Below are 13,119 nucleotides of genomic sequence, written 5' to 3'. Positions count from 1 at the left end.
AGTTTATTAAGTGTGGCACATCCCTAGCCACAACATCTGACGTCACTTGCATATATTTCGCAGTCAAATTATACATACACGTGTATAAAACATCATCACATTTTGGATGTACATGTACCGCAGTACATGTACATTGTATCCAATCATATCACTGGTTCTGTTAGAGCAATACCTGTCTTTGGGTCATAGCGGATAAAGACTGGGGCCCAGTCTAGTCGCACCGTACCTGGCGGCGAGTCTGCCGCCACCTATCGTCTCCATTTACTTATAATTATTCAGTCTGCAAACCTTTTGCCGATTGCATCAGAAAGACATATCTTTTTTATCGCTACAAGAAAATAAATAGCAGTACTGTGTGTGCATGTTATGGTCACCATAACAAAGATGATACTCACAGTAATGCCACCATTTGCAATCAAATTTGTTCACCAGAACATGGACAGATTTGTTGCCGTTCAGTGAAATTTCATATTCATGAAAGGTCTGCGGCTCTTTTAGTCAATCTTTCTAACAGAGTAACATGTTCAACCAGATCATGTTAAATCAAATGCGCTGAACACCTTTCAAAGACTAGTTTATTCTCACTTGGAATCAATTGGCATTCAAGTTGCAAGAGAAAAGTTGAAGAGGACAAAAAATGCCAGAGAAAGGCTACTTGCCTAAAGTCTCTTAATATTCAAGTGAGAAATTACATCTTCTTCAAAAACTACTTTACTTCAGAGAGAACCGATTCTTACAGTGCTTTATACTATCAACAGTTCTCCATCGTGCTCGTTACCAGGTAAGTTAATACACATGCTAACAATTGATATGAGTAATCCCTCGCTATTAGAAACAGATAAACTACCTAAAAATCACTGCCTGCATATTTTACATCACGCTTACACCACAACGTACAAGATGTAACGTTTCCAGGTATAAAGGCACTGGACACTGTTGGTAATTACTACAAATAATTGTTAGCAAAAAAATTGTTAACGATTAATAGAGAGCTGTTGATAGTATAACATTTTGTGAGAAACGGCTCCCTCTAAAGTAACATAGTTTTCGAGAAAGAAGTAGTTTTCCACTAAAAATATTTGAACTTTTATTTCGAGACCTCGGAGTTAGATTTTGAGGTCTCGAAATCAAGCATCTGAAAGCACACAATTTAGTGTGACAATGATTTTTGCTTTTTTCAAAGCTATCTCACAACTTCGACGACCAATTGAGCTGACATTTTTACAGGCTTGTTATTTTTATGCATATTATGTTGAGATACACCATGTGAGAAAACTGGTCTTAGACAATTACCAATAGTGGCCAGTGTCTGTAATGCCTAATGTTGAGATACACCAAGTGAGAAGACTGGTCTTAGACAATTACCAATAGTGGCCAGTGTCTGTAATGCCTAATGTTGAGATACACCAGGTGAGGAGACTGGTCTTTGACAATTACCAATAGTGTCCATTGTCTTTAATGCCTAATGCTGAGATACACCAAGTAAGAAGACTGGTCTTTGACAATGACCAATAGTGCCCGTTGTCGTTTAAACTATTATACATTGAAATCACTAATTACATGCTTACATCACAATGTTTCCAATATGTCTTTCTTAGAAGAGGAGTCTGTAGAAACTACCTTGCAATTTTGTTACCTAGCTTATAGGCTGATGTGTTTTCGTTTTTACCTAAATAACTATTATTCTCGGAAGCCTTGTCGACGTGTCTGCGTCATCTCCACACATCAAATCAACCAACAGGAGCAGACAGTCCGTGTCCAATTGTTTATTAATGTAACGATTCCAGTTAAAACTATATTTTCCTTAGAAGAGGGAATCTGTAGAAACTACCTTGCATTTGTGTTACCTATAGCTTGTGAGGTGTTTTCGTTTTCACCTGGATAACTGTTATTATCCCAAGCCTTGTAGACGTGTTTACGTCATCTCCACACAACAAATCAACCAACAGGAGCAGACAGTCCGTGTCCAATGGTTTATTTATGTAACGATTCCAGTTAAACCTATCTTATTCTTAGAAGAGGAGTCTGTAGAAACTACCTTTCAATTTTGTTACCTAGCTTTATAGATGTGTTTTCGTTTTTACCTAACTAACTATTATTATCCCAAGCCTTGTCGACGTGTTTACGTTATCTCCACACAACAAATCAACAAACAGGAACAGACAGCCGGTGTCCAATGGTTTCGTAACGTGCAAGTATCAAGGTAATTAAGATGAGTGTGAACTAGGCTTACTCCGTCTCTTTAGCCAATTATAGCAGTTTTCAAGGCATTGTTTAGTACATGATAGTTGCTACTTTATTCACAATGAGGTACAAGACAAAACGTATTCTTAAGTTGGACACTTGTGTATCCACAGAAACCGGACTTCATTGATAGCATAACGTCAGTCTAATGACACACAACTCGCTGGTGCACTAACATGTTTGAATTCAGTACCTTTAGGCATACTTCATGACAATAGATCCGGAGAGGTATTACAGCCAAGTTTGGAACAGTTGCGGCTCACGCCAAACGAAATATGTTATGAATTAGCATATTAAAAAAAAAACAGTCACAAATCCGGAAGCAAATTTTCCATCATAATGTATTTCGACAGCACAGTTTGCGAAGCACATGACATCGAATGCGATCAGCAACACGCTGACTGCCGTTGTCAAACGCAGACTGGAACCCTCACCCCGACACTCTCTCAACTCCGGATAGACAACGATGGCTATGATCAGCGAGTCCGGTCGATGACATGGACTGATGTTGACCATTTAAATTTCAGATCGGTCGGGAGGATTGACGATACCGATTTCTCCTCGTTCGCGACCGGTAGAAGTTACTTTGATCAAACCAAGAGTCACCATTTCTCGGTATCACCCGATGAGCATCCTCCCGGTGAAACCCTGCCGAACAACGGGCCGAACAACGAACCGAAGATGATGCACGAAGCTCGAAGAGAGGGCCGCATCGACGCCGGGGTTACGGCTGAGTACGACATTGCGCACTTATTACATGACCCAAGTTCTGACGATGAAGATGCCGATTGGTACGTCAGACGTTACATCGAAGATCTACACAGGGGCGATGAACAGGTTCGATATGACGAACAACTAGAGGAGGGGGACAACCGTCCAATAAGAAAAAGTAAGTCCGTCTATGAACGTTATACTGAGTATTTTTCACCGAAAATGCGCAAGTTCAAAGACCATTGTCTGACTCGGTTTGTGTCGTTGACGCACTCGCCTCCATCTAGATCAAACGCACCGATCTTAACGATAAGACCACCACCGCAAAACACCTTAATTTCAAGTGCATCGTTTAAACTGCCTCCTTTATCATCAAGTCCCCAGCCAAACCACGGCCCACCCGAGTCTGGGATGCGTACGAGTTCATTAAGTCCTACCCACAAATTCAGAAACGCTCCGAATGCGAGAGAAGCTGAAACGATCTGTGTCCATCATACCGATAAAAACATGACAACAACGAGCCTTTCCTCGCTACCTCGTCTTTTCTCACCGAAGCCGATCAAGAAAGACAACCGTTTGATAACCTCTCAGTCTACCCTCGAAGTCCGTCAGGACTTCCGGTTGAACGCTACCCCCAGCGAGGGATGCTCTACCGAAGGACACTCTACTCTTCCAGGGGATACACCCAGTCCGATTCAAGGCAGATCTCCTAAAGGAACTAAGCGCGTCACATGGTCGCCCAGTTTGCCGCGTCGCTTTGGGAATTCCGGTAGCCACCATCCTTCGGATTTCACCTCAAGAATTAACCGTGGTAGCATGGATACCCACGGCAAGAGGTACGCCAGGAGATCGAAGAGCGGCACCGACCAGTCCCATGACTTCCTAAACAAGTCTACGGGCAACCACAAGTCTTCACCTCATGCCAAAACACAAGGACCGTTTTCCTTCTCTGGATTTATGAAGCAATAAATAAATCTCGGGTGAAACTATTCTAGTCAGACTTTATGGACCATTTTGGATGACGGGACACGGACCGGGCAAAACGAACCGGGCACAACGAACCGGGCACAACGAACCGGGCACGATGGTCCAAATCCCGAGCACTGAAAATCCATCATCGGAAACGAATGTCCATTTTTGGACACCGTGACACATCATAATGTAGCCCCATGTTACAATCCGTTTAGAAAATAATGGATCGGACACGAATTTCAAACATTCGGACATATGGGTCGGACACGGAGGTCAAACACCAGGGACAATTTCGGACAACGTCGTCTGACATGAATCGGAGTTCCCAGTGTTCTAAATCTTCGGACATGGGTCGGACATGATGGCCAATTCAATATGTTTGGAGACGATGGTCCGTATCTGTCATAGGAAACGATGGTCCATTTTGACATAATGAGCTGGCGGTATACAAAATAGTTGTGTATGTATGCATGGAGCTATGTTATGTATGTACATAATTTATGACGAGTAGGGTTAGATAGCCTTGGCTTTCGATCCAAACCGGACCTTCTCCAGACGCATAAAACAAGTACAAACAAATAACAATCCATTTATAACCGATTGGGGGGGGGGGGGGGGGGTAAGGGAAGGGTCAAGAAAAAGTATAGCCAATCAAAGTGTCCATGTTTAAATTGGTGCTTGTAACCAATACAAATAAAGTGGTGGGGACAAAGGATGGTCAATATGAAAGGATGGATTACTGGACCAAATGCATACCCATTGTCGTTGTCTGACATGGACTAGGCATATGGTACAAATCTAAATAGGACAAAATAAATCGGAAACAATAGGAGACTTTCCAACGCTAGGTGGCAGCAGACATACCGGGTAAATTTCCATTGTTTACGTAGTTCTGAACATGCGCATAATTCTGAGAACAATAAATTTACCCGGTAAGTCTGCTGCCCTCTATCGTCCCAGAAAGTCTCCCATTGGTCAAACTGTTATGTTAACGTTCACGACAGTCCGTATCAGACAAAATTGTACGGAAATACGTCATGGTTTCAAAAGATCAGTATCGGTGGGCTGCAAAGCATCCGGCAAAAAATGTTGTCTTTAATTATTTGACCTTTTAAAAACATATTTTACGGAAACATTTGGAATGTTTGGCCGATCTTGATCGGACTTAAATCTTCATTCATTTTTTTAAAATATCTTTCAACAGTTTCGAGAAATTTTCAAGCTTTGATTTAAGGTTACACGCGATAAAACAAAATCGCAAATCAGATTAATCAAAAACTACTTTTTGGTCGGGATCCCAACACAACCTCACGTACATCAGCCGTGTACAATTAACTTGGACATTAATGTGTTATATTCTTTTGTGCGTTGACCTTGTGTGTGCAAGAGTTTGTGTATATCTGTCGTAACTTTCGGCGAAAAACGTGCCATTTACAGCTTTAAAACAAGATCTCAACATAAAGTTTCAACCCTAACGTCTACCGAGAGATGTATTGTCTGGTTCAAATAAAATATTAAATACGTAGTTCTTACCTTTTCAATAGTTTTATTTATTCTTCTAAATTAGGGGCACTCTGGACACTTTTGGTAATTACTAAAAAAAGATATATTGCATTTACTTGGTAAGTAAAGAGCTGTTGAAAAAATACGCATTGTGAGGTGTTTATTTCTCACTAAAATATTTAAATCTGAAAAAAAAAAAAACCTCAGGCTAGAAGTTTTTTTTTACAGGCAACTGAAGCTCACAACCTTGTGAACCAGCGGTTTTTGTTTTCTTCTTTTATTGTTTCCATGCAACTTCGATGACCAATTGAGCTCAGATTTCGACGAACTTGTTGAGAATACTGGTCTTTGACAAATACCTAACATGTTCAGTGCCTTTGAACAAGTGCATAGTTATCGATATAATGTCGATATAATTGACTGTTTTAAACTTAATTTTTGTTATTCGTTTGAAATGTTACCTCGCATTTTAACATATTGTTATTTTTCTTTATATGTTTAAGCAGAAGGCTTCAAATTTAACAGCTACTTAAGCTGAAAAAAAAAACAGTTTAAAGAAATGCTGATAAACTTGTGTGTTCTTCATTCTTTCATCTCAATCTAATGTTGATATCCTTAAGAATTTGTCGTGATCCTCGATCAAAACTGCCGCTGGTGGCGTGCTTCAACATTACAAAACCTTGACGTCATGTGTGGGATGTTGTTTCGTTATACGTTCATGGTGCGACAAAAGCAGTTGTACAAAAACGGACCTCCCAAATGGTAACATGGGTGATGGCATAACGGGGCTTTTCGATAATCTTCCTAATAAGCACCGGAGATGTGTATTGATAATTAATGTTTCTGTACACAATTTAAATCTGTTTACTCTCGTGTGACCTCAGTTTCCTTATTAATTAGAAACATTCTAAACGGGTTTCAGCAAAGGTGGCTTGTTGACAACTATTCCTCTAGCCATTCGTATGTGAATGCATTGATATTAGTTTTAGGCCTGAATACAACTGGTATAAATAGTATCATAGGGAAGTTTGTCTTGGGAAAAAAAATAAAGACTTCAGAGGTTTAAATGTATGTGATAATATAGGCCTTTACTTATTCAAATAAAAAGTATGTCTTTTCACTCACTAAAACTGAGTGTATGTTTGCCTTTGTATGAGTTTTTTTCCAACTTCCCGTTTATCTCACAACTCTCACAACTCCGTGGGACACGTGTAGACGTTGTAGTGTGAAGGCACTGCCTTGGCTTGTCAATAATATGTGATAAGTAGGATTTGAAACTTTGCATGGTGGAAATACGATATGGAAAGATTTGCGGTTAAACACCATGTAATGACTATCTCTATTGACTTGGGGTGGTTCTGAAAAGAACCATTGGTTTCAACTTTGAGAGTTGAAAACCAACGGTTCTTTTCAAAACCACCCAACTCATTCAGAGATAGTCATTATGGTGTTACCGCAAACCATTCCATATAATGTGATAAATAAAACAAAAAACTGTAATTCTTTAAATGATGACACTAACTCATACAAAACTACTAAGTGCAGCTAGGCCTAACTGTCTAGGTGGACATATAGAACACGCACAAATATGTTGGTGTTCACATTTGGAAAATAAAAGCACAAACATACTACCAACCGAACAAGTGCAGAATCCATTTACAAGTAAACCCTTGATATGGAAGGGTTTTCGGAAACACCATGCATTGACTATCTCTAATGAGTAGGGGTGGTTCTGAAAAGAACAGTTCAACTCGACGTTTCGATCAGTATGCTCTGATCGTCTTCTGGAGATGACGGTCAGTTGAAACTTTACGAACCATCCCAACTCATTAGAGATAGTCATTAAATGGTGTTACCGCAAACCTTTCCATATATTATTTCCACCATGCACCAAGTTTCAAGTCCTACCAAGTAAACCTTTGTATAATGATGACAACACAGTTTGTTTACTACGTTATTGACAAGATTATAGGTGCTGCATTTCCAATAGTTGAGCAGAGATAACTTTTTGTTCCCCATTATTTTGTTAAATTAAGTGTGAACATATCATAAGGCCACATAAAAAGAAATTGTTGATCGTCCCTTCAAAACCCCCCGACCCCATTTTTTTTCCCATGTCTGGATATCTCTTTATACTTTTACAGCAGCTATTTTTTTTCAAAATGTACAGGTTTGAAAAGATGTTTAGAGAAGGTTTTTATTCATGTTGGCAAAGCAAGAACCATTCTTCAAATATTTACTTGGGCTACACTGTGCTTAGTTGTTTGAAAAACGTTACAGAAAGCGTCATCTAGGAGTTATATTTTTTTGACAAAACCATTGAAAACATCAAAAACACACAAACCCTCTGTTTTATAGTGATTGTGATGATTTCTTAATTCTCGATTTCATATTTGGCATGTCAACAAAACTTTAAAAAAAATAAAAAAAATAAAAAAACTCCCTCCCTCCCCCATCCGCGGTGGACGACCAACAATTTCTTTTTTTTATGTGGCCTTATTAAACTAAGTGTGAACATATCAGTAATAAATAATGTCCTTTTGATAAAATTATCACAACAATGCACAAACAAAAAATCACAATAAACAGTAACAATGGCGCCAAACAAAAACTATTTAATAGCACAGGACATAAACACAAACAATCAATACATAAACTCAACAATTAAAAAATAAATTCAAAAACAACTCAACACAATTAACGATAACACCAACATCTATATATGTTTACTTATCTGAACTATTTTTACTTGTATAAGTACTTTTCGGCCTGCTTGACCGCCAGTACAGTAAATAAATAAACCAGAATACTTGTATAAGATTAGGCCTACACTCCCTCTTCAGCTTTTTCGTTAGTAATTACAAACTTGGACAGTTGGTACAGTTCTAAAAAAAGCTGTAGAAACGACCGATAGGCACGGTTGCGACTAATTTTCAATTTTGAAGATGCATTGCGGCAGATTGTTTGGCGCAGGCGCAACAATTACAAATTCTTGCTTAAAGGATTGAAGGATTGTGTCACTGATTGTGTTTTGTAAGTAAATAATGTTGTTGTGAAAAGTCGTGAGCGACACCAAGCATGGGGTCGCAAATATTTTTGAAGTAGACCTAGACGTGGCGGCACGATTAACCGTGTTAATCGAGTAGTTGAAGAACAGTAGCGTTGGGACTTGACTAAGAAATCAATAGTTGTGACTTTGACACTAGTCGTACTAGTCGCCAAGGCTTATTCCAGACAACATTTACCTTGGGGGTCCACATGGTAGAAGTGGGGGTCTTCTTTCAGATTTACTTGTCTCCCATGAAGACGACATCCTGAAAGTAGAATTTATTCCAAAAATAAATTAGTATTTCTAGTCTAGCCATAGAAGATATGTACTGGACACTGGACACTATTGGTAATTGTCAAAGACCATTCTCACTTGGTGTATCTCAATATATGCACAAAATAACAAACCTGGGAAAAGTTGGAATCAATTGGTCATTAAAGTTGCAAGGTAACAATGAAAGAAAAACACCCTTGTTTCACAAGTTTGTGTGCTTTAAGATGCCTAAAAAAAGTTTCAGGCCTGAAGTCCCTTTTAGTATTTGAGAGAGAAACTTCCTCTTTCAGTGAAAAAAAAAAAAAACTACTTCAGAAGTAGATGTATCTCAACAATTTTGCCACAGTCAACAGCTCTTGTTTGCTCATTACCAAGAAAGCTTTCTGCTAAACAGTTTTTGAGTAATTACCAACAGTGTCCATTGTCTTTGATGAAGACGGCATCTTATTTTCAGAATGTCATCACCCCAAGATGGATTATCTTGAGAAGTCAGCAATCTTTTTTTAAGATCAGAGGTAACTATAAATCAATAAATAGTAAACTTGCCAGTACAACCACATAATAAAACTCTTTTGTGCGAGTGTTGGCTCTAAAAAGAACCAATTTTGTCTAACGTTTCAAACTCTGCTCGTCTTCAGGAGAAACTTTCAAGACGTTGTCATCCCGAAATATAATAATCTTGGGAAGTCAATGTCTTAATTTCAAGATATCGAAACTCTGCAGTAAATTATCTCAGGCCAGGATTTTCCCGACTCAGGATCTGAACATGTTGGATGGTACTTTCAGGGCTTTGTACAATTTGGTTGAGGTAACAAACATCTTATTAAAGACACTAGACACTATCGGTTATTAAGAAAGACCAGTCTTCACAGTTGGTGTATGTCAACATATTGCATAAAATAACAAATCTGTGCAAATTTGAGCTCAATCTGTCGTTGAAGTTGCAAAAAATTAATGAAAGAAGCAACACCCTTGTCACACCATGGTCACATGGTCACATGAAGTTGTGTGCATTGAAATGCTGATTTTGAGACCTCAAATTCTAAACTTGAGGTCTCTAAATCAAATTCGTGGGAAATTACTTCTTTCTTGAAAACTTTGTCACTTCAGAGGGAGCTGTTTCTCACAATGTTTATCAATCTCTCCCCATTACTTGTAATCAAGAAAGTTTTATGGTAATAATTATTTTGAGTAACCACCAATAGTACGTGTCCACTGCCTTTAAGCGTTTGACGCCTGATATAAAGGTTGAGTATCTTTCTTTGCTATAATGAGGTATACCCCAACAGAAGCCTGTATGCTTTGTTTTTGAAAGGGCATCAAGGCATTTTCTCCTTAATAACCGGCACCATATGAGGAGATACTTATTGAAGCATTTCAAAGGCACCATGGCAAACCTTTGTGAAGTACCAGGCCTGCTATTCAGCCACACGTTGATCTCTCTTTCAACCAAGAACAATCATGTGAAAAAAAAACTCATCGAAAAACTTGATATAAATTCCCCTTACGTACTTATCCACTTGAAGGACTACATGGAGCAAGTTTCCATGGAAACCGCATCATAAATGCTGACTTGGCAGGAGGTGTTGACTTCTTTCTAAGTCTTCCTGAGACGTCTTCAGGGCCACTTCAGCATCAGGGAAGTCGGGACAGAGCCGTAAAGCTTCTTTGAAATCATCGATTCCAGATTGAAATCTTGCTATATGAAACAAGGAGAAAAAAGAAACCAAAGAAATGTCAATTAATATATAATGAACCATATAGGCCTACTGCTTCAATTCTCGTACAAGTTCTCTTTTTTCAAAATTGTAAACTCTGAATGAAAGTGGGTTCTTAAAAAATGTCTAGACTTGATTCTTTAATAAAATCTTGCTAAATCAAACAAAAGGGAGAACAGAAACAAACCAAATGTCAATCACCACAAATGAACCTTTTTAGGAAAATGCTCATTAACTATATTGACCCCTGTGAAGGAAGCACATGATTAGGGCTTACAGTCAATCTGCACCACACACAGTCACAAATTCCTGTTCTTTTTATCTGCTAAAAATTCATGGGTTTTCATGTGTTGCCTCGGTATGAATATTTAATTAGTCAAAAGGGCTTCTGGAATTCAGTCTTTTTTCGCCTTCTATGAAAAGTCTCAACAAAAATAGTGCACCGAAATTAAACGAAGAGCATTTCTGTCGTTTTGTTTGAAACAAATTGGTGCAACTCCAATTTTAAAAAGAGTGAGTAATATGCCCTGACCGCCAAGCCAGCATTTGTAAAACAACAAATAAGTCTTTCTAGCATTGAGCTGAACCTGGGGGTCAGCTCATGCTAGACAGGCTCTTTTTTTATTGACTAACGCTGGCTCGGTGGTTGGGGCACCATGCCCACGAAAAACAGCAGGCTGCCATATCAATCGATGATGTCATCGTCAGCCAGTCACCATGCAGGAAAACTATGCTGTCCGATGGTGGCTTTTTTCGTAACAGGATTTTTTGACTGCTGGTGGAAATCGCTGTATCCTGACTGGACTAGGTACCACGGCCTCACTTTTAACATTTCCAGGAAGAATATCAAATAATCTATCCATCCATACTTTTACGGAACTGTTGGCGACATTCATAACAGGCCAATCTACCATATTTTTGTGACTTGTTTTCATTCTTTTTGAAGACATTTTTTTAAGTTTGAGTTGCACCGATTTTGTTCATACAAAACAACAGACATGCTCTTCATTTCAATGTACTGCTACATAATTTCTGTCAAAACTTTTCAGATAAGGCTGAGAAAGACTGAATTTCAGAAGCCCTTCAGACTAATTAAATATTCACATCGAGGTCACGCATGAACAAACACACAAAATGCTGCAGATAAAACCTGGCAATTAATGTACATGTAAGCTTGCATGGGTTGCGGGTTGACTGGTTATTGTGAAGCATAGGATGAGCAGGAAACCATCAAGTAGCCAGCTGGGCCCAATCGCATGGCTCTGCTTACCGTAAGCACAGAATCGGCGCTTATGGAAGCAGGGAATTCTGTGCTTACCGCTAGCAGGTCACAGGTTAGCGACAAATTTTGGCTTCTGCGTATGCGTACTCCGCGTTACTAGGCTTTCTACGCTTACAAAACTAGTGCAGAAATTCGGCGCTTACAGGTAAGCGGTGAATCCTCATTGTAAGAGCCAAGCAGAGCCATGAAATTGCCCTGGTAATAAATTTGTCCTCTCTTGCAGTGCTTTACTTGCACTATCATGGCAATTTGGGGCTAGTAACCTGTTTTGTAAGCTGCATGTGCCTAACAGGATTCAGTGCTTACAGGCTTTATGAAATGCCGATTATAAAATTGAACCCCCAGAAGACAAAATGAAAGGTTTACAATGTGAAACCATGGATTAGTAAACAGCATGAAACCAACCAGTACCTAGCCTGTAATGAATTTGTCCTCTGTTGTAGTACGCTATGGCAAAGGTATCGTCCACATTAATGGCAGCCGTGTAGTCCTCCACAGCCTCGTCAAAGTCCACACGTAGGTACTTTATCTGGCCACGATTGTTGTATGCTTGGGCCAGCAATTTTCTGTGTACAAACAAAAAGTAGTTTTATAAGCATTATTTTTAAATCATAATGATAGTCAATGATCACTATAAAATGATCATAAAGACATAAGGGAATGCACTGTTGCTACATGGAACAAGGTTGCACATGTGTACATGTATGCTTGATGATTAAAAGGAACTGCACTGGACACATAGTTTTGCTTCGAGGGGGGGGGGGGGGTTCTTCCATCAACATACTCAGTTGAGCCATTCTACCTCCATGGTTGAGCACTGCATGGTCGATGGAGGAATTAACCTTCATCCCAAGGGACTGGGTCTGCTTATATAGCCCTGTTCAGTCAGTGCCACTGCACTCCGTCGCGTTGCATGCAACGGAGGAGTCCGACCTGGGCTCGGTCTGCCGCCTACCACTGTAGTGTGATTATAACCAGAACCCGAGTATTGTAACTGGGGCTCTGTACTTATTAAGTTTCGTTCCGCTATCACGGGAGACGATAGCGGAACGAAACCGCATTAGGCATAGTTCAATCTAGGCTGGGCCTCCCCCTACTCCAGTACTACATCACGATCACACTCACTCTCGATTAGTTTTGTCACACCACGAGGCACTGCTGTCGCAAGTTACTTCCGCATTACACTGTTCAACAAAATCCGTGAATAGTTTCTCTGCCACCTTAAACTGGCCCAACATGAACTGTTTTTGGGCCTCATCGAATGTTGCCTCCATTAAAACTATATACACCGGAAAATGCAGACATTGGGAAGTTTTAAACTCGATACAAAAACTCGGTCGGTGTCACTTGTGAAGGTTGGTGCGTGA

The 13,119-nt window shown here is 39.5% G+C and overlaps 1 protein-coding gene across 2 annotated transcripts in view; it reads right to left on the bottom strand.

The window, feature by feature from the left end:
- Positions 1-13,119, bottom strand: part of LOC117300704 (tetratricopeptide repeat protein 32-like) — a 27,946-nt gene extending 14,827 nt beyond the window's left edge. The window contains exons 1-4 of one of the 2 annotated variants that reach the window (XR_004520203.1): positions 12,878-13,119; positions 12,164-12,318; positions 10,265-10,451; positions 8,676-8,744 (exon numbers count right to left, since the gene is read on the bottom strand). Coding sequence is in view for 1 of the 2 variants with exons in the window: in XM_033784454.1 (XP_033640345.1) it covers positions 10,312-10,451; positions 12,164-12,318; positions 12,878-13,026 (444 nt within the window). In the remaining variant the exon portion in view is untranslated. Of the gene's footprint in view, positions 1-8,070; positions 8,745-10,264; positions 10,452-12,163; positions 12,319-12,877 lie in introns of those variants that run through there. The other variant, XM_033784454.1, reaches the window with a different exon arrangement.

Source organism: Asterias rubens, chromosome 16, assembly GCF_902459465.1.
Source record: "Asterias rubens chromosome 16, eAstRub1.3, whole genome shotgun sequence".
Taxonomy (NCBI): Eukaryota; Metazoa; Echinodermata; class Asteroidea; order Forcipulatida; family Asteriidae; genus Asterias; species Asterias rubens.
The sequence above is the reverse complement of the archived record's forward strand: the minus strand, read 5'-3'. Positions and strand labels throughout refer to the sequence as shown.